Genomic DNA, 22,427 nt, shown 5'->3' on the forward strand with positions numbered 1-22,427 from the left:
GCCCTCCCTGGTGGGCCAAAGAGTCTGCAATTGTAGAGATAGAAGTCACCCATAATATAAACAAAACCTGCATTTTTAAGTTTTTCTTTAAGTAATGAAAGTTGATTGCATAATTCTTGCCGTGGTTTTTTTTTTTTTTATTGGAGGGAGTTTTTTTCCTCAAAACTATGCTCGTGGAATTGGGTGACTAGTTTTTCTAGTGTTTTATTGTAGGGAGATTTAACCTCAAACTCTTTGTTGGATACAAACCCAAGTGAAAATATATACTGCACTTTTGCTTAAGAAGACACATTTTTAAAAATATCAGAAACATTGTGTGCTTTGAGGGAGAGCCAAAAGTATTTGTAAGGACAAAAAAACTGCACTATATTTATTCCATATTTCAGCATCAATCCATAGAAAACAACATTATTTCCAATATTTGTTTAATCAAGATCTGAAGAATAACCATGGAGTTTCATGTGTATGTGTGGGAAAATGTTGAACTACTGAAAAAACAAACACTTCAGCTGGGAAATATGATAATATAGTAGTTGAAGAGCATGTAAGTTTACACTGTCTTGCTTATGCTTAATGGGTGTACAGGTGTCTGGTAGGGTGTGCAGGTGTCTGGTAGCCCTACTCAAGTAGACTTAGACTGTAGCTTGATACTGAGTCAAAAGTTTCTCACCTTTTAACATCAAATGCTCAAAAGGATATTGAAAGAAAAATGATATCCTGTACCTAGACCATAAGTCAAATATTGCTATTTATTAAATTGCGTCACCTCTAGAGGAAAAAAAAAAGTTTTGAAAATTTGTTTTCTTCTAATGCAATATCTTGTACTATTTTAATCTAATCAAATTAGTCTTGCCTTGATATTGTACAGTATATTATTTATTACATCTGTTGTTCTTTTTAAATATAATTTAAAAAAACAAAACAATTTCATATATGTGTATTTATTTTCCTTAACAACATATTAATTTTCAAAAACATTATAAATGCAATTCACCATTATCTCTCTTTTTATCATAGCAAATGAATATTTATTTCAGAAGTTTTTTTGACTTCATTTTCTTAGTCAGGACAAAGTTTTGAGATGCCATCCATGAAGGTAGTTTTTTGTTAATGGTAGCTGACTGACTAAAATCACATCCATTTAGAGATTGAGATTCTTGTTGTGAGTGGCAGCTTTGTGATTCAGCAGTGTAGCTTGACTGTTTAGGCAAGGCTGATGTGTGAACTTTTTGTTTTTTATAAGGTGGTCCAGTTGATTCCTGCTAAAATTGTAACAAATACTGAGCACAAAATATATTTATACAAAATCCTTAGTACACAATTGTCTAAAAAAGTTACTATGTACTAGAAGCCTATTCTATCTTAGCGCCACATTATAAGTTTACATTAATTAGGGTGTCTGATTCCCACTTAAAAACAAGAACTAGATATGTGTCATTTGTACAGGGACCCCCCATCCCTCCCTTTATTTGTTATGTCTCTCACATTAATGGATTAGTGTAGCTTTCTAATACTGCAGTGTTTGTATTTATATGTCTGGGGGGTCAAACCTTTCAAGTGTGGACTATGACCAACTCCCCCTCTGACATTTATACCTAACGTTTCTTATTGAGGCCATGGGCAAATATATTGGGATTTTTGACAGACACAAGAAGGACAAGAGATAAAGAAGATAGACCTTTTTCCTGACACATTCAAGCTATGCTACTATTCTATATTTTCTTTTTTTTAAACATTTAATTCATTCCATGAACTTTCCTGTATATTTTTATTAACTTGTCAAAAAGAAAACTTTAATAGACTGCCGTGAACAATGGCTTAGTCTGCCTGAGATGCTGGAAAATATGCAGGTCGCAACTGGGTTTGCATTGTGTTATGAAATTATATACTGTATCAGTTGTAGTTCTTATATTACATGTGCTTGTAACTCGTCCGTAAGAATGTGTTCACGAAATGTTAGAGATGAGTGTTCTAAAGCCATACTAAGCGGACATGGTTTCTGACTCTATTATTATTATTATGTTCATAACACATAGTCATGTGAAACATTGCACTCATCCTTAATCTTCAGAATATAAGACATTGCCATTATCATTATTATATAACTTGTAGAAGTAGTTCGACTGTATCAATTTTGTTCTTGTAACTTGACTAGATGAAATAAAATATAATATTAAGTTTATGCATTTCATTCCTCCTGGCAAAAAACATTTATTGCCTGTCAGTTTAGTCAAGTAACCATCACATTGGAAAAGGGGGAGAATTTGAGGATATTGTTATAACTCTGCCATGCGCACCGCCATCTAAGCTAGTGCAGAAGATGCGCACTGTTATAGACTAGACTGAAAAGGATTTTGACATTAGGAGAGAGAACGATTTCCGCCCAAGTCTAGAGCCAATATGAAGAGACTGTGCTAAAGACACATGTTGTTATTATGTATTTGTGATGTCCTGTAAATAAACATCCTTGCCTCGTTGAGTTGCCTCCCTTAAGTTATTACAATATCTTACTCTTATGGTGTCTGGCATCTTTTGGAAAACTAAAAATGATGGCACAGGCTACTCAAAATCCTTATTAATCTCTTAGCTTAAGCAAAAAATAAATTCCACTTCCTGACACATATATCATTGTTTCTATAAAATAGATCTACAACAGATACGATTTTCTCTCTGCGGCAGCTACAGGAGAAGAGCAGAGAACAAAAGCAGCCCCTCTTCATAGCATTTATTGATTTAACCAAGGCCTTTAACCTTGTTAGCAGAAGCGGTCTGTTTGCTGTACTGGAGAGAATCGGCTGCCCAAATAAGTTAAGAAAATTAGTGTCAGCTTTTCACGAAAATATGCAGGGCACTGTTCAGTTTGAAAGTTCTTCCTCCAGGCCATTCTCCATTAAGAGCGGTGTAAAACAAGGATGTGTACTGGCCCCTACACTATTTGGCATCTTCTTCTCAGTCGTACTAACCAGTGCTGTTAAATCCTTGGAAGACGGAATATATATCCATAGCAGATCCGATGGAAGGCTCTTTAACCTGGCACGTCTTAAAGCCAAAACGAAAAGGCGTCGTATCTTGATAAGGGAGCTGCTGTTTGCCGATGACGCGGTATCTCACTCACAAGGAGGTCTACAGAAGCTAGTGAACGCCTTAGCAGCTGCTTGTCAAGAGTTTAGCCTTACTATAAGTCTCTCCAAGACCGAAATCCTGGCACAAGACGTCGCAGAAATACCTATAATACAAATTGGGAACCACACCCTTTCAGTGGTGCAGGAATTTACCTACTTGGGTTCAACAATTGTCAGTAACCTAGACTTAGACATCGAGCTGACAAAAAGGATAGGAAAAGCTACCACAACATTGGCAAAACTCTCCAAGCGCGTCTGGGAAAATGGTAAATTGACCACATCGACCAAAATCCTAGTCTACAACGCCTGTGTTGTGAGCACTCTCCTTTATGGCAGTGAAAGCTGGTCAACATACATGTACCAAGAGCACAGATTGAATAGTTTCCACTTGCGCTGCCTGAGACGTATAATGGGCATTTCTTGGAGGAACCATGTCTCCAATCAGGAAGTTTTGAGATTGGCCAATATAAACAGCATGTATGTTCTCCTGACACAAAGAAGATTACGCTGGCTCGGACATGTCACCCGCATGCCAGATGGTAGAATCCCGAAAGATATCTTATATGCTGAGCTTGTGGAAGGAGTCAGACCCAAGGGCCGCCCAAGACTAACATATAGAGATGTCTGCAAGCGAGACATGAGAGCTTCAGGCATCAGCGAAAGTATGTGGGAAAACATAGCCAAAGACCGGAGTGCATGGAGACAGACTGTGCGTGCTGGGACAACCCTTGCTGAGAACAAAAGAATTGAAGCGGCCTTAATCAAGAGGGAAAAAAAGAAAGCTGCCCTGTCCGCTAGCCCTAAATCAGAGGCATACACATGTACGAATTGTGGCAAAGTCTGCCATTCTAGAATTGGCTTGATTAGCCACACCAGATTCTGCCCCGTCTCAAGATTAAACCTAAACCAGTGACTCATTTGGGCGCATCCATTGCCTTTCGAGACAAAGGAGCCATATAAAATAAGCTAAATTTTATAAATATTAACACTTCAATGTACAAATTATAATAAAATTGTCTTCATTTTTTGTATTGTAACTGTAAATAAGATGTACAATGAAACATTTTGAAAAGCTATGCACCACTGGTGAAAATGTGACTAAATGTATTGATAAATCATGAAAAATAACAGCAACATTGAATTCTATATACAATTCACTTTTCTTATAGCATGCTATTGATTTATTAAAAATTTCATTTTTAGAAATTAAATAGACTTCTAGAAGCACCACAAAAAAATTGAAAGTGTTGAGTTAGTTTCCTAACAAACCAGCAGCCTAAAACCCTTCCCATTATCTTCACACCTTTGACCATTACTTACATCCTCTGAGTCTTCAGTACTATTAATGGTAACTTTGGATGGTTCAGAAACTTGCTTTTGTGATGGTGTCAATGCTAGTTCACCATTTTCTTTTATTTCACTGCCATGTTTCAAAACCAACAGAGAAATAACAATTTTGATATGATTGTATTCAATATCGGAAGGCAGGTGGTCTTTGATCTTTGTTAAACTAGATATACCTAAAAATTAATCAAAATAAAATTTTTTAACTTAATCTTGCATAGAGGATTATACAGATAGAAAAGCTGGTCAAAAACACCAAACAGAGATTAAAAATAAGGTTTTCAGATAATAATTTTTTTTGTCAATGATATGTTTTTATATAGTACAATCAGAATTCAGAAAAGAAATATTTTCAAAGTTTATCATAGGACAAACTAATATTCACTTCAGATAAGTTTGCAACCCATAAAGAATAACTATAAATACTTGATGTATAACATTTTTATAAGGAGGAATAAAAAAAATAGTTACACAAATGTTTTCTCCCACTGATTTGTTGTAAAAAAAAAACACATAAAGTAGTATGAAGTTTTTTGAAGGAGAAATAATGAGTTGAATATAAACAAAAAATGCTTTTGAATTGCATGACTCTATATAACTGACCTCCATTAACAGGTGGAGCCCAAATTGTTTTTGATATTAATTTCTCAATCTGAGGAGTCACTCCAAGTTGTTTGATGTTTACACTTAATCCAGCCTTGAGAGCATCACATAAATGAGTTATGATTGTGCCTGTTTTCAAGCCACGCTTTACAGCAACTTCTTCCTAAAAAAAATACATTTTATAACATACAAATATTTCAATGATTGTGTTACTAATTAAAATTAAAATGCTCTGTTTAGACCATGTTAATGGAATGGTTAAAAAAAAAAAAGATACAATAAAATTAGGTCTGCGATTCACTTACCACTGAATTTTTCTGAAAGGTAAACATAATATAACTTTGTCTTTGAGTCTCTGATAGTTTCATAAGCTCTTCTTTCATATTCATATCATTTTCAAGCTAGATAATGGAAAACACAATAAAGTGCATGCAGCTACTACTATTAGATTTCAATCAAACTATAGGTATTCTTTGGAAAACAAAAATAAATATTCAATTGGAATTAATTAGAATGTCTAGAAAAGAAATCCCTAAAAGTGAATGAAATTAATAATTGATATTTTTCTAAAAAATTGTGCACATGTTTTGAACTTGCTGTGTATGACTTACTGCATAGACTACACAAAGTCTTTGCTAGAGAAACAAATAAATGCATATGATATTACATTTCCTGCTCATTTTGTACTACTTCAAGCTACAAAACATGGATCCTACTCTATTTTAATAATTGAAGCTATGGATTTCAATTAAGAGAATGCTAAGTACTTAAAATTGTTTATTGTCTTCCAGATTATTCCCATAGGGTGAAAATTATTTCAAAAGATGGAACAATCTCCCAAATAATTCTGCATTTACATTTCATCTAACACCCATGACTATGTACAATGCATTTCATCATACCACTAGATTATGATAGCTTTGTGCTTTTTCTATCATACTTTTAGTTTTTATTGTAGGGCTGCATTGATCTTCCACTTTGACTGTAATAGTGGATGTTGTTGTCCCCTCAGTGTCTGCTATATCATGTAGACTTTTAAGTTACGAGGAAATGATAATATCATTCAAAAGAACTTTGACATCCTGTTCCATGGTTAAAAAGAAGTGATACCAAAGTGATCCTAGACCAAAGCTAACTTCGTGTCAATGATTCCTTTGGGACAGACATTGCTACCATGCTGCAGACATGTTGAACAAAACAATGTCCAAGTTGCTGGACAGTAATGCAGCACTTGTTGTGGTGTAACATTAGATGTAAGGCAGCCAAACTGCTTTGGCTTTGCTATTATGCTTGTAAGAGATTGAAATAAAAAGACTGTCCAGACGGTTCACTTTTAAGTTGATAAAATGGAAAATAGATATTTTGATAAAAAAACAAACAAAAACTTTAGAAGTGGATTAACATGTTCTAAATTACCTGAAATTATCTGTGTTGGTAAAACCTAGAATGACTCAAAAAAGCGCACCATTGCTGTTTCAATAAATCTGTATAATTCACTTAATTTTGTATGCTTGTTAAAAGTGGTATACAAATAAATAATTATCATTATTATTACTGATTCTGGCTTACATTGGCATCTATTACAGGAAAGTCATCAAGTTTCATGGAATTCTCAGAGCAGAAAGAATTAATCAGTTCCAGAAACTGGCTTCCAAATCTGTCAGCTTTTATCTCAGAGAAGTCCTCCAATTTCAGCAAAGAGATTTTGGTACTTGGCCTATTAGAACAGTTGTCATCTTTTAAAATGTTTGACTTTTTGTTTGCTTAAAAAGCATTCCTTAAAGCTATATTCAGTGCAAGTAGACGTATTATTATACATTTTTTTGCCATTGTAAAAAGTAAAAAAAAATTACTTGAATAAAATTAGAAGAAATAGTATTAAAAAAAAAAGAAATATGTAATCTGGAGTTTTCATTTAATTAGCTATTTCATTAGATATGTTTTTCTTCTGCTATATAATTACCTGAATTTAGCCATGTCTAACAGTACTCTATTACTTGCAATGTTGTGAGGTGTGTAGCCAGATTCTTGAGACATTTCATTTCTTTTCTTTACTAACATTGTATATAAATCTTTTTCAAGCTTAGATGTCTTTTCATCAACTGGAGGTACAACTGGTGTAATAGCTGATTTGACCATATTTTTATGAGATGATAGATATGAAAAACTGTTCAGCTGAGGTAAAGAAGGTCTGAAAGTAATTGTCATAAATATAAAAAAAAAAATAAGAGATTGTTATTTTACTTTTGACATAATGAAGTCTTTTTTTGTAATACAGTTAAAATATATATATAAAAAAAAGAAAGAATTGGAATAAAAAAATCAGTGACCTTTAAAATTTATTAACTAAAATATACAATTCTAGGCCCAGATGACTGACTGATGAACACTAAATTGTAAAATAGACTAGATTGTTCAGACATTTGCCTATAAATATATAAAATTGTATCCTATTTCATAAAAAATTTAAACTATAATCTACATTTTTAGAATAAATCCTATTTCATAAAAAATATCAACATATATTGTGAGGTTATCACCATAGACTACAATGGCTGCCATTAGTAAGTTCCCATAAGACCTTGTGGTCTGATGATCCTGATGATGTAAAGGTCAACTGTTTCTGTGGCCTACGGTTAACTAGGATGCCTTTACTTTTCCACAACTAATGTCACATATCTATTAGAACTGGGTGGACTCAGATGCGCCTTAAGATCCCGAAATTAAAAATCCCAGGCTTCACCAGGATTCAAAGCTGGGAACCCTGTTCAGAAGCCAAGTGCTTTACTTCTCAGTCACCGCGCCTCCTAGCTGCCATTACACTAATGTAATATGCCTCGAGAATGTTTGTGTCACTTTCATATTTACATTATGGAAACACAGGCTCCCTGTTGGAGTAATGGAGGCAATAGTGACCTATGTCAGCAAGAACTGGGACAATTCATGTGTGGATAGATGATGGTATGGGAAATAACTATAGTCCCAGTAATCATTATAGTGATAATATGTTGAGGGCTGACAATAATGGATCCACATGTGAGGTGATGGTAGATCAACATGTGGTGATGGTAGCAGCTGAACTTTTTTTGAAGTGGGCAACTATTGCATGCTTTGAAGGAAGACAGTGGCAATGAAAAATTTCCAATTTAGTGGTGAGAACTTAATCTATGGCTATTTTGATACAGTCTTCAGTACTTGCCACAAACATTGAAAACACAGAAATACAAATCATGTAAATGAATAAATGAATTAGATGTAGTGACTAATATTCCAATTCATATAGATGGAATAAACTATGCAAGGCAGCTGAAACGTCAGAACAAATCAGGAAGTTCACAGGGCCATCATTGACAAGTACATTGCAGCGCATCCAGATGTCAAATATAATGTAATGCACCAGGATGTTCACTGTCACATAAAATAACCCATCACATGAAAAGTGACATAACTGAAAGAGGTAACAGTTGTCCAAAAAAGTAAATTCTGGTTTTGGTTATAATCCACACATAGCTGCACTGAAACATAAATAATTCAACCAAAACAATAGAATGAGCCAAGACTGAATGCTGATCAGATTAACGGTAATCATAAAGTTATTTCTTATGCTGAATCAAAAAAAGGGTGAAATATTTTCCTGGTATTGTTAAAACATTCCTCACCAACCTATTGCTTGCTAGGGTACAAAGAGACTCCATATTGTCTTTGCTGTGGCTAATATAAATTAACTGAAATACAACTAGAAAATATGGCAGACTGTAGAAAAGAGAACCTTGGGTTTGTCGATGATTTTGGTTTTCTATAGTATGTTTGGTGTAATGCAAAAATTGTAAGACAAATTTCCTTATGGATGTCAAAGATTATTATTATAACTTACTTCATTTGAACTTTGACTTGGCTCACTGTATCCTTCTGGCTTAGGAGATCTCCAGACGGGATCAAGAGAAGTTGACTTTTTTCTGATGTGGCAAATTTTATCCAGTCTCGTGCTTTGAAAGTCATCTCAACTATTGAACCAAAGCCTCCGTGGACAACTTTTTCTTTTAAGTACCCATCACATATTAAGGCTTTACCTGTTACACACAAGAAGCAAAGATTAAACAAGCTATTTTAGAAAATATTTTAATGATCTAAAATATGTTTAAGTAATAATTTTTAAAAATAATACCTAAAGCTCCCCAAAATTTTTGATTTCTATATCTGAAAAAAAAAGATTTTATTAAATTTTTTTTAACTTCAGTAGTTTTTAACTTTAAATTGAGTTTAAAGTAATAAAAACAATGAAAAATTAAAAAGAAATTATTAAATGATAAAGATACCTGATTAGATACCTACTTTAAGTTTACTACTTACTTTCCACATCCAAATATTTCACTTTTACAAAAGGCTTCAATTTTTTTAGAACCAGAACCTAGAAGCACTAAAGTTGGAACAGTGAGGCCAAAGCGATTGCCAGTTACCTGTGGAAAAGATTTGAACATTAGACCATAAAAGTTGAAGGTTATTTTGTTCTCATTATAGAAAAACAAATCAATAATAGTTGCCTCTATAGCTGTAAACAAATGTTTAGCTTCTTTTCCAAAGTCAACTGCCTGACTATTGTTTATTTGTGATGCAGGCAAGCCATTCTTTAGTTGCGTTAATCTGAAAAAGAAAAGTATAATTATTTCACCACAATGCATATAAACACAGTTCATGGGTGTGGTCACATAAGATTTCTAGACCCTTTGACAAATGAAAACAAATTTAAGGGCACACAAAGTAGAGGTTAAGATGTGTTGTTATAATTGTAAGACTATAATACATTCAAGATATGCCAAAGCACATATTCAGAGAGTTCAAATAATCCAAATTACCCTCATTGTAAATGAATTGCACACTAATCAATAGAAAATTAACAAGATATTAAATCTTGCAGATGCTGCCACATTGAGCATGCTTCACTAAAATGTGATGCAGGCTTATAAATGAAGATATAGAAACACAACAAATCAATAACGACTTGGACTTAACTAGAACAATGTATAATTCAATCAAGTGCAATAGATTTTTTACTATTATAATTTATTCAATAGAAAGAACTGAGTGTTTTCAGACTTGAAAGACTGAACCACTCATAAATTTTGTTACATTTTTGTCCCAGAAAATCTACAATAAACCTGTTAACTGTTCACAAATCTAACACATTCTTGACACAATTATTTTTACTTTTTCTAAAACAATAGAATTAATTTTATTTTCATAAATCTTGCCAGGATAGACATAACTGCCTTCACCTATGGTGCAATGTGTGACAAACCCTGTCAGTATAAAATTTTAATTGAGATGAAGTTGAAAATTATGAATAAAATATGTGTTTGTGTTATTGTAATGTGTCTTTGAGATTATAAATGTTGAAGTGTTAGAAAAAATATTTAAAAAAAAGAGAAAGAACATGTTGGAGTTTTATTATTAAGAATAGAAATTCTGTTAAGGATTACAATATATATGAAATAGCATTACACAAAGGCTATGCCCATTGATTTGTTCCTAGGACATCTATTGTTTTTAGTTGTTTTTTGGGGGCTGGAATCTCCTTTTTTTTTGCACTTTCAACCAATAAAATGGCCTGCATTTTAAGGATTTCTTCTAAGCTTATTACATTGAATCAAATGGCCTCCTCTTTCTACCTCTCTTTCTTTCCTTATTTATTTCTCCCTCTCCTCTTTCACTCCCCTTTTTCTCTCTAGACCCCCCCCCCTCTTTTTTTTGCACCCTGCACATCATAATGCTCTCCCATTTGGACTTTAAACTTGAATGGGAATGGTCCGCTATTTCTCTTTTATCTTTCTCTTCATATTTCTTTCCTTTTCCATCTCTCTCACTCTCCTTCTTTTTCTCTTTAGAACCCCCCTCCCCCGCCTACCCATCATGCTTGCCCTCATAGTCTCCTTCTCTCTCTCTATTTTTTTCTCTCTCTGGCCCCCACTCCTTTTTTTTTTGCACCCTGTTTATCATAATGGGATCCCACAAAGACGCTTGACTTGAATTGGAATGGTCCACTTTATAACGCCCCCCACACATACACATAGTTTTGGCCCCCCCCCCCCCCCCCCACAGCAACAAAGTTAGACTTTAATAAATTTCTTCATTTTTCTTTGACTTCTCAATTCAATATCAAAATATTTAAAAGGCTCTATTTTTCTTTTCATCCCCACCCCCCACATAATGTAAAAAAAAAAACACAAAAAAATCCTCTCCAAAAACACACATACTGGTACCGTATATATAAAAAAAACCATTGAAAGAAAACAAAACTACCTTAATCTACAACAATCACAGCAATTTGTTGTCCCACCTATTTCATTGAGATCTTTAGTCTCGAAATATGATAAGAGAAATCTATAAGAAAGAAAAATATGCAGAAAGTAAGAATAAGTGACAAAAAAAATTATTTAAATTCACAAAGCAAAAAAATGGAATAAAACCAAGTTTTTCTTTTCCCAACAACAGTTAAACAAAAAAAAAAGAATTTAGAGACAAGGTTAAAATTAATTTTGAAATTTGAAAATATGATACACATTTTATTGCAAGAGACAATTTAATAATGTTTTGTAGAATCTTTGACATTTAATGAAGTGGATAAATTGGATAGAATACAAAAGCCATTCTGCGAACCTGCGCCGACAAGTTGTAATGGACAAGTAGGATTCCATTCTCCTTAACATTTTTAGTTTATGCTCTCTGAAGGTTTTATTTTCAATCTCACTGACGAAATGCCTGAAATGGCAATAAGTATTTAAATCTCAAACATTGGATTTCTTTTTTTTTTTATCAGGTATACTGTACTTGTAACTGATTCTTACCTAAAAATATTAAAATCCGTTGGGCCAAAAAATGCAACACAAAAACTGGGTAGACCATCTCTCCCTGCTCGTCCAATTTCTTGATAATAGGATTCAATGTCTTTAGATGCTGTTGAAACACCATTTAAAATATTCTGAAGCTATTACAAAATATTACACACTAAATTTTAAACAGTTGTTTCTACGCTTGTATATGAAAATAAAAAAAGTAAACTTATGATCTAAGAGGTACAGTGCTGGACATTTGAGTCTTGTTGGAGACCAAGATTTTTACTTAAGATTTATGTATCCAGCTTAAAGAAAGGGGTGAATCTGTTGTGGAGAGTAATAAATTATTAAGTGGAATGCTGTAACAAGTGAACTCTGTCTGACCTTTAGATTTTAAAGTTATAGAGAAAACCTTTAATTTTTACTTTTATTATACAATGTTTATTGTGAATTATGTTAATGTGAACATCTGAATTTACATTAAGTTATTATTACTGCACAATTTTCGTGTTATAAACATTTTGTTGCTATAACAGTTGAAATTTAAGGCTCATAATGTTAAACAGACTGATAAGAAAATGAAATAGCTAACTGAAGAGGGAATAGTTACAAGTTACCATAAATATTTCAAGAAAAAAAAATGTAATTTTATCAGGGAAACCTAGCTGCAAGAAAGAGCAACTTACATCCATAATGGATAACATTTCTGACATCAGGTTTATCAATCCCCATTCCAAAAGCCACTGTAGCAACCACAACCTGCAGAAAGTCAGTATAAAGTAACATTTTCTAATAGCAAATGATTTTTTGTTTATTTTGATCCATCTGTAATAAGAAACCAAAGACTCACTTGTATTTCATCATTTAGAAACTTTTTATGAGCCATTCTGCGATCTCTCATTGGTAAGGATGCATGATAAGGTAAAGAAGATACACCTAAACCTAGGATGTCAACAAACTTTTTTTTTTAATTTCATGCACACTTTGGGTTTATTTTTCAATATTTTAAGTACAATAAAAACAATAACATTAAAAAGTGAAGCAAAAGCTGAACAACAATAAATGATTGATTTGAGAAACTCAAATCTGTGAAAACAATCAGAAAATGTGTTTTTAATGCAAACCTTTCAGAACTCCTACTATCTCTTCTGTAGTTTTTTTAGTTGGACAGTAAATAATTGTTGGTCCATCATAACTGTATCTGTATCCTACTCGTTTCATGTATTTCTTAAGATCACTGGATATGTCTTTTGTCTTTGGTTCAACACACAAGAAAAGATTAGGTCTGGAGTGGAAAAAAAAATTTGGTCAACTTAAAAAACATATGACAAGAGTGCATTTTAAAACGTGAACAATATATTTTTTTACAGGTATAAAAAACAAGGTGAATTATTCAACATTCAGACCCTTGAGGCCTATTGCTATTCTATTATATTAATATTATTCTACCATCGAAAAGAAAAGCTCCATGCTGAAATGTTTCCTTTTTGCTTCATCACATGCTTTCAAAATAAGTTATTGTATAAAATTTTCTATGTTACAGAGTGAGGAAAAGAGACCCAACCTTAAGCCATATAATATATTTAGGCAAAACTTTTTTTTATTCAGATGTTTTTTTTAAATGTCTTGTTTCTTATTACTAACCTATCAAAACTTGTGCATTCCAGGTGTGGGTTTTTCAGTGCCAAATTGCGACAAATATCTGTTCTCACTTCCATCGTTGCAGTAGCTGTCAATGCTAAAATAGGAATCTGAAAAAAATAATTTCTAAAGAGGTGTATTTTTTTCTTCATGGACTTCAAAAAAAAATAATTATATTTACGAGTTTTGTATTAATTAAAAACTTTAAAATGTCAAAACTATTAAAGTACCTTTGGGAATTCTTCCTTGAGGATACCAAGTTTCCTGTATGACGAGCGAAAATCATGACCCCATTGAGAAACACAATGAGCCTCATCAACAGCAATTAAGTCAATGCCTTCAGTAACAAGAAAAAGTTTAAACATATCATTATAGAAGGTAATCTATTAATAAAGAAAATTTAGACATGAAAAAGATTTGTAGCAAATGACATAACTACTCAATGGCCAATTTTTGTTTTCTTTTTTAAGTACATTTATGAGAAATATAGCCATAGAACAAAAGAAGTAAACTTTCCAAGTATGTATAATCAAAAGTTTATAAGGATGGTTGGTAGATAGCACAATAACCATCTGTTATTACAAAGGTAGCATTTATGAGGGGGTGCGATTCAGACAACGCCCAGGAAAATTGACATGTAGCCTGGGATCTTTAAAACAGCTTCTAAGCATTTAAACAATTGGCCACCTTAATAGTTGAAATATTATTATTTTAAAAATTCCTCTTATTGTACAATAAAGTCATAGAATCATGATCATACTGTAATGTTGTTTTGTGTCTATATTTTGTTATTAACCCAAAAATAAAAAGTGAATGTCATTCAATTTGCCTCCTAATTTTAAATGATAGGAGAGATTGTGCTGATAACATACCAACATTTGCATCTAAACGTTTAAAGTCCTCTATAGCTGATATTGCATATTCAGGTGTTACATATACCAATCTGTAATGTCCAGAAAATAATTCTTTTTTTATTTGAGTTGTATTTTCTTGAGCAGATCCAAGGAAGCAGGCTTCTATATTGGATGCCCTGCAAAATATAAACAAAAGTACTTTAATGAACAAATAAACCAGTATTAATCATGCAACACATGAACACAAACATATTTTTCAACAAATATATTATTACATTGATATCTTGTTGTTTTGCTTTTGTTTTAGCTTTTATTGATCCAATCAAATGGAAATTTAGTTTGACTACAATTAACATCAACAAAAATGAAAAATCTCAATTAAATATTAAAACTGTAAAAAAAAAAAAGATTCCATCACTGATCATACTTGTTCTTCAATTATCACAAGTAAAAATTAATACTTCAAATTAATTCTTTATTCTAGGCACATTTCAAGAGTATTATTTTAAATGTATATATTTTTTTAAAATTTGTATATGCCTTAAGAGCCCTGCTGGTCTTACTGAGAGCTTTGGTATACTAGAATCTACTTATTGTATTGTGAGAAGCATTATTTTACAACGGTGAGGTGTAAAAAGAGTTATTGTTTATTTAGAATATTAAACACCAATACAAAAAATCTTATAGTGAAGAGCACTATATAAAGTGAGAGAAAGTGTATGCAGACACAAAAATTGTTTGGGTACCAAATGTGAATCTAACAACTAATACATTAAAATCTTTCTTTCAGAGCCCAACATGTGTCTCACTGGCAGTTGGATGCAAATAAATGAAGCCCCATTCTTGCATTAACAGTAAGAGCTGAATTTTAAATAGTTTGTTTTTTTTATTTGTAATTTAAATACTTACTTTAGACCATGTACTTGATCCTCCATTAAGGAAATAAGTGGACTGATAATTAAAGATGTTCGTTTTGTAAACACAGAGGGATATTGGAATGTTAAACTTTTACCATAACCTAGGGAAATTTTTTTTCAAGATTATAAAAGTATTATTTTGAAAATGTAATTTTATTTTCAATCAAAAAGATATATAAGAATAATGTTAAAAAAAATTTTTGTAAAATCATTTAAACTTTAAAAAAAAAAACACATTAAAAAATCAGTAAATCTTCAATGAATTATTTTATTATCATTAGCTTATTTAACTACATCCAGTCCTTTAAAAAATGTACCTGTAGCCATGATAACACAGTTGTCTCGCTTCTCATTCAAAATAGAGTTAATTATTTTCCATTGTAAACTGAAAAAAAAATCAACTTAACAGCAAGTTATTGATTTATAAAAATTTATATGCTATAAAACAAATTCTTACTATTGCTATAGCGTCAGTACTTACTATTATTATAAAATCAGTACTTAATCTTCTTTTAAACTAAAACCTTTCATTGAAACAAATCAAAAGAAAGATACAATAAATCAAAGGCATATGATATCCACACTGTGCACACTTACGGACGAAATTTAGAAAATCCAAAATACTGTTTTAGTACATCTAAATAACATGGATCTGTTGGCTGATAATTCATTTCATCTGTGTACACAAAAATTATTAGGGATAATTGTTAACTTCTAGCTATTATTTTTTTAACATTTCCATTCAGATTACACAACCTGAAGTGAAAATGGCTTACACTGCAATCAAATAAACAAGGTTTATACTGGCAACAACTGCAGAAGCTTTGAGCATAGGTTAACAATGTGTCACTATGATCGATGCAGCACAGACTTCACAACGATAGCAAGTTCAATGTGCCACAATGTTCATTGCACAAAGACACAACATTCTATTAAGGTCATTGAAAGCAGGCTTCTATTGTGCTAAAAACTTATACATTAAAGTCTTCCTTTCAGTACCCAAAATGTGTCTCACTGGCATTTGGATGCAAATAAATGTGGCACCATTCCTGCACAAACAGTAAGAGCTGAATTTTAAAAAGCATCACAGGCTTCCTCCTCATGTCAATTTAAAGCTTCCATTGAGAACAAACTAGCTTTCACAGTACTACCATGTTCACTTATATTGTAGGGATATAAATAAAAGGCTAGTTCTACAAAACTTTGATGTAAGAGTCAAAGAAGTAAATTAGTATTGGTTTTCAACTGGAAAAGCAAAAATACATGGAACCATTTTTTTTCTAGTAATAAATGTGTTAAACCACTACAGATGAAAGGGATCAAATTTATAAATTTGTTAAGTAAAAATCTCCAGTCAACTATTACAATAATAGTTTCATATGTATAAGAACCTTAACATTTTATCCAAAGATTTATTTGTCCAAGTCTAAAAAAACATTACTTTCAAATGACTAATGATAATAATATTAATAAGTATTTAAGATCTTACCAGAATCTTTCTCAATTTGTAAAGTGTCTAATTCCTTGTCTTCCAATGCAACTTTCTCAGCTTCATTAATTTCCTATTTAAAGAAAAATCCTCATGTTAAGTTTAGATTAAAAAAAAATATACATATATTATTTTACTTCTCCATTTTTAACTGAAACAGAGAGGGGAAGGGGGGGGGGGTGAAATAAATAATCTGATATTTGCAATAAAATGTTTTGTTTTCAGCTTAGTCATTTATATCAAGAATTGAAACTTACAGATGTTTCTGCTTAGTCAAACCACACTAGGATGTGATTTTTTTTGGTCCTCATAAACATGTCCTGTGTTACAAGACAGAATGAACTATATGCAATCTACTGAAATCTCAAGTTATCTTCACAGTGCAACATACAGCTACTGTTGCCTAGAATCTTTGTTTATTTTTTTTTTAATTCCTAAAGAAGATATACAACAAGATGCAGTGTAGATCTATAATCTATTCAATATGTACAGTTCACTGACTAAAGTGTCCTGATAAAACCTTCTTTTATTTTGGATTTCAGATGAGAGAGACAAAGTAACGCCATTCACAGCTTGTGCCCTATTATAAGCATCTCAAATAGATTAAATTTGACTTTCTCAATGCTAATTAATGATAAATTGATAGCCTTTTTCATGTAACCTTAAACATAATTGACAGGAGGGCAAGCTACGTATACACTTCCAGGCACTTTTGTATATGCATGACATCAATTCAATGAAAAGCAAAGATACAGGATGATCCAATAACATCCATGCCAAGTACTAAGTAGGTGACTTTGGGCTTCTTTTTTTTTTTTAAACTTGATCTCATGCTGTTTTGTCAAATGAAATGGTATTTAGTTACAAAAAGGGGCACAACATTTAGTTTATGTATTAGGCTTTAATCAGTATTTTTAGGATTCAATATAAATTAGTGGCTTGTCAGATCAGCCAGCAATTAAATTAACTGGCTTCATCAGTATTATTACAATTAAAAAAACAAAAGAAAACAAAAAAAATATCTGTCCTAATTAAACATATGTATGAGATATATATAAAGGAGAAAGATTTTGGCATGGGGCTGGCAACCCCACCCTGTAAAACTTCAGTGGCTACAGAAACTGCAAACTTTATTTTTACATGTGGCAAAGGCAGCCAGCTCCTGATGATGGCATTAGAATAAATCCAAGAGGACATCCAATGCCCAATACATAGAAAGCCCTTCAATGCAAAGAAAAAATCTGTGGGCACCAACTGGGAAGAGGCTGTGGAAGTCACCTATGACCAATCTCTATGGCGAGAGCTTGCCACCCTATGTGCTAAACAGTGTGGAAGAACTTAAGACTAAGTAAGATATATTATAATATATTGCTACAATTACAAAACAATTAAAGTAAATACCTCTAATTCTTTATCATCAAAATCATCATCACAGAATTCATCATCATTTAAAGTCTTCATTAATGAGCTGTTCGATTCCAAAACAGATTTTTCATAATCATCAACATCCCAATTATCTTCATCATTATCGATAGTCAACTCCTCAGACTAAATCGAAAAAAAAAATGCTGTCAAGCCAATTGATTTATTTTTTTTAATAACTGTATGTTGGCTTTTTTTTTATTAGCTTACTCACACTCAATTCTATGTGTCAATCTAATGTTTGATCAATTAATAATGAAGAGCAAATGTTCTTTAAACTGGAGCTAAATCTAATTGAAATCAAAATGAAATTTGGCTTGTGTTAGCTTTAAATTGATAATCTTTTTCTAATACAGAAACATGATACTAACTACTAGTGCTTTTTTTTGTAAAAAAAATAGGTGCCGGTACTCATTGATGGATTGCCTATCTTTTAACTACTAATAAATTAATAATTAATATCAAAATACAAGAAAATTATTTTTTTTTTCCCCACATTGAAAAAAGTGCCAGTACGACTTACCAGTGCGTACTGTCACAAAAAAAGCACTTCTAACTACTAATTTAGTAGATTTCTAACTAATTAGCGGGAAGGATAATAGTTTATCATTAAGTTGGTCAAATAAAGATGTTACATTTACATCATTGTTATAGCAATATTGCAGGTGTACATTCAACTAATGCATGCATGACAGTCTTTCCCAAGTTAAAACTCTATCCCCCCCCCTACACATAAACAATATAGTTACAGTACTAGCATGATTTTCATTGCATTATCATCAACCTATGTATGCTGATGATCTTTTCAAAATAAAAGTTAATTGTGGCCAAATTTAAAATATTTATAGAAATAATATTTATAAATATTTTTAAAACATAAAATAATGTTAATTAAAATATACAAATTTCAATGCTGTTTTATTTTTAATATTTTTTAAAATCAATTTTTAGAGTACTAGTGTATGTATATCTATTAATGTGTATGTATATCTATGTCATTAATTAGGACATGTTTAATCTAAACACAATATAACATATAATTATAATGCAATAATCTAAATACAGGTACCTTCTCTGCCTTCATTTTGCTTGTTGAATAATTTTCCAGTGATATTTCTTCTTGTTTTTTGTTTGCTGTGTTCAAGAAGTCTTCCACACCTAGATCCTCTAAGTCATCAAAATCACAAATGTTATTTTTTGATGACATATTCAGTGATAGTTTAGAACTGTCTAAGGAGTCATCATTTTCACACTTGATGTGTCTCTCTTGAACAGCTACATTAATTTCTGTAAGGGAATTCTTGCATTCTTCCAAAGATCTTTGTATGTTCTCTTCAAAACTAGCTTCACTGAGTGATTCTACTTCTTGTATAGTGTTTTCAATAAGTATTTTTAAAGCCCTTAACTCTTGTAGAAGATCTTTTTGTTGCATGGCTGTACAATGCTTAGATGCAATTTTTAAGCATTCATAACTTTAATTTCATATCTTAGTAATAGAATATAAAAACATGTAATATAGTGTTGTTGTTCTTTGTTTAGTAAAGTTCCAACTACAAACATAACATTTGCTTTAATAAGTTTAAATGTTAATGATACTTTAGGATAAAACAGATATAAACAAAAAATAAACACAAATTGAAATGTACATCTCAGTCAAAGAAGAAGATCTAGAATCTAGATCTAAATATAATTTTAAAAGGCCAAATTTTGTTTTAAAAAATTACATTATCATATAGAAAAGAAAAGGCATCACAAAGATTAAACATATAAGATCTTTATTTTTTTTAAAGAATTTTAATAAGCTGATTCATATACATATTGTATGGAGCAGATCTGAACATTCAATATAAGGTCACAATGATGCCATAATTATGGTGTGCTCAGAGCTATGTCTAGATCATCTATCATCTAGCTAGATCTATATCACTGGCACTGCACTTGTTTTATTTTTGAGAACTTATTTATTTGTTTGTTTTGTTTATGGAGCAGGCAATGGAAAGTACTGATTGTGAAGAAGCAATAAGTGACTGAGTCTCTGAGTCACTGCCAAAGGACAACTGTCATTTACACAATAATGTTACTATCACAATGACTTGAATGACAATAATAAACGAATGGTTGAATGAAACAAATATCAAATGAATTTCTATTGCTTTGACTTTGAACTTTTTAAGTCATAATGGTATGCTTATTGAATAGATCTAATTTAGTTCTCGACCTTTAACATGTTCTAACTCTATAGTATATTTTATAGACTAAGCATACTAGATAGAATATCTCAAGATCTAGATTTAATGGACTTTGCAATGCCCGATTGACAATGCAGAAAATCTATCTTTATATGAACAATTCAACAATCATAGAATGATTTATTCATAATATTTTATAATTTTAATTTCATTTTCCTTTTGTACTTATAAATTCAAACTCCTCTTTTGAAACTGTTCATTTTGGTCAGAGTTTCCCAAACTGTGTTCCTTGGAACACAAGAGGCCTAAGTAGGTGTTGCAAAAACTACTGGAAAACTAGTAATAAATAAACAAAGTGTTCTTTTAAATACTCAGAATGTGCGAAGTGATTTGTTAAGGAAAAAGTTTGGGAAACACTCATCTAGAACTCTACTTTTGTAGATATATTTTGTGAATATATACTATTCACACAGATATAGATCTAGATCTATATTCTATATATTTTCCGCAAAATTCACATTTGAAAAAAAAAATTGCTTTTTTTTTTATTTCTCTATAGATCTAGATCTATATATAAACTCCATTGGTGGCCTTTGGAATAGGTCATAGGTTTATATTAAATATATATATACACAGATCTAGTATCATAGATAAGGCATGATAATTGATAAAAATGTTATTGTTATTATGACTACTAGAGTATTAGCTTAGTCTCAGGCCCTAAATATAGATCAGATTAGATCTAGACTAAGATTAAATCTAGATAGACTCTAGATTACTACTTTATTAGTATATAACTAGTAGTACTGACTACTGTAGAAGTCTAGTGTAATAACATATACCTACTTAGCCCGACTTCTCTAGGCGTCTCAGGAGGCTTAGACTGGCTTAGTCGGTATAGTCGATAGAATAGATCTAGTCTTCTTACTATAATTGAGTATATACTTAGTAAGTCTTAGTTATTAGTAACTTTGAGTTTGAGTAACTTAGATCTAGATTACTTTAGACTTTAGAGCACTTTGAATCTAGATCTACCCTATAGTAAATTAGTTTACTGTTTAGTCCTTAGTCTCCTTAGTAGATCTAGGCAGGGCTCTTCAGCTTCGTGAAAACTATCAATAACTGAGAACTGTGAATAATTTTTTAAACATAGATCTATAGATCTAGATTCTAAATATTTTTTAACTTTTGAGCCTGAAATATCAATATCAATATTATAAGAGTGTCTATACTATAGATATACTACTGACTGTCTAGTCTATAGAGATAGTGGATTAGTGGTCTATCATATGCTAGATCTAGCTGCAATCTAGCATCATAAATTTGTTGTAAAGTGTAAAGCCTAAGGAAAGGAAAGGCAGCCTATTCTGCTTAGTCTGTTTAGTAAAGCCAGTAAAGCATTTTTCATCCTCTTTCAGTTTCAAACTTCAGTCTTCATTCTATTACTTAGTTAGTCTTAGTACTAGTAGTATTACTATTAGTATTACTATTAGATCTAGAGTCTACTAGTAAAGTACTACATCTAGATCTAGATATTAATTACGGGTAATTTTTTTTGGCGCAACTAATCTACCTAATCTAGATCGAATTCTTTTAGCCTGAGTCTTGAGTTTTAGATCTAGAAATCTAAATCTAGTCTAAAGCGCATCAATTAGTATTATGTCGTGTTATGATCTATACAACTAGTAACTAGTAGATCTAACTAGTTACTAGACTTACTAGACCTAGATCTAGATTAGATCTATATGATCTATGATAGTAATTAGTATAAGATCTAGATCTAGAGTCTATATTATATATAGAATCTAGATCTAAATTTAATAAGAGTAGTCTGTTCTTTGTTTACATTTTTTATAGATCCGGTTTACATCTACCTAGATCTAGGTCAAAGGTTAGGCTAGTTAGCCGCTAGTAATAATAATTTGTATGCAATGCAAGCATGTTACTGTTTTTTAAATCTAATTTAGAGATCTAGGCCTAGTCTATATAATATAGACAGTTTAGATCTAGTATAGA

The 22,427-nt window shown here is 31.6% G+C and overlaps 1 protein-coding gene across 6 annotated transcripts; it reads right to left on the reverse strand.

Moving 5' to 3' along the window:
* Positions 1-925: 925 nt before the first annotated feature.
* Positions 926-22,238, reverse strand: LOC106064417 (bifunctional 3'-5' exonuclease/ATP-dependent helicase WRN-like). Of its 6 annotated transcripts, XM_056036293.1 has the most exons (28): positions 21,662-21,967; positions 21,467-21,540; positions 21,258-21,338; positions 19,292-19,708; positions 18,202-18,348; positions 16,801-16,873; positions 15,909-15,987; positions 15,629-15,696; positions 15,304-15,412; positions 14,413-14,570; positions 13,771-13,877; positions 13,544-13,650; positions 13,024-13,184; positions 12,750-12,841; positions 12,586-12,658; positions 11,912-12,020; positions 11,724-11,825; positions 11,367-11,447; positions 9,611-9,710; positions 9,420-9,526; positions 9,235-9,266; positions 8,944-9,139; positions 7,033-7,260; positions 6,639-6,786; positions 5,375-5,470; positions 5,070-5,232; positions 4,443-4,642; positions 926-1,262 (listed from the first exon to the last, which is right to left on the reverse strand). In XM_056036293.1, the coding sequence occupies exons 4-28, from the start codon at positions 19,652-19,654 to the stop codon at positions 1,029-1,031; spliced, it is 3,333 nt and encodes a 1,110-aa protein (XP_055892268.1). In that variant the 5' UTR covers positions 19,655-19,708; positions 21,258-21,338; positions 21,467-21,540; positions 21,662-21,967; the 3' UTR covers positions 926-1,028. The 6 variants fall into 6 exon arrangements, with proteins under 6 accessions (XP_055892268.1, XP_055892294.1, XP_055892288.1 ...); XM_056036319.1 differs by having other exon boundaries at positions 926-1,259; positions 21,467-21,968; XM_056036313.1 differs by having other exon boundaries at positions 19,292-19,666; positions 21,467-21,967.
* Between the last annotated feature and the right edge of the window lie 189 nt (positions 22,239-22,427).

Source organism: Biomphalaria glabrata, chromosome 1, assembly GCF_947242115.1.
Source record: "Biomphalaria glabrata chromosome 1, xgBioGlab47.1, whole genome shotgun sequence".
Taxonomy (NCBI): domain Eukaryota; kingdom Metazoa; phylum Mollusca; class Gastropoda; family Planorbidae; genus Biomphalaria; species Biomphalaria glabrata.

Excerpts from the sequence above, each read along its gene's own strand:
- LOC106064417 (XM_056036306.1), bottom strand. The coding sequence starts at position 19,654 with ATGCAACAAAAAGATCTTCTACAAGAGTTAAGGGCTTTAAAAATACTT. Across the intron at positions 13,878-14,412 it reads ACGTTTAGATGCAAATGTTG|GCATTGACTTAATTGCTGTT; the intron begins GTATGTTATCAG and ends TTGTTACTGAAG. Across the intron at positions 1,263-4,442 it reads GTACTGAAGACTCAGAGGAT|CAGGAATCAACTGGACCACC; the intron begins GTAAGTAATGGT and ends TTACAATTTTAG.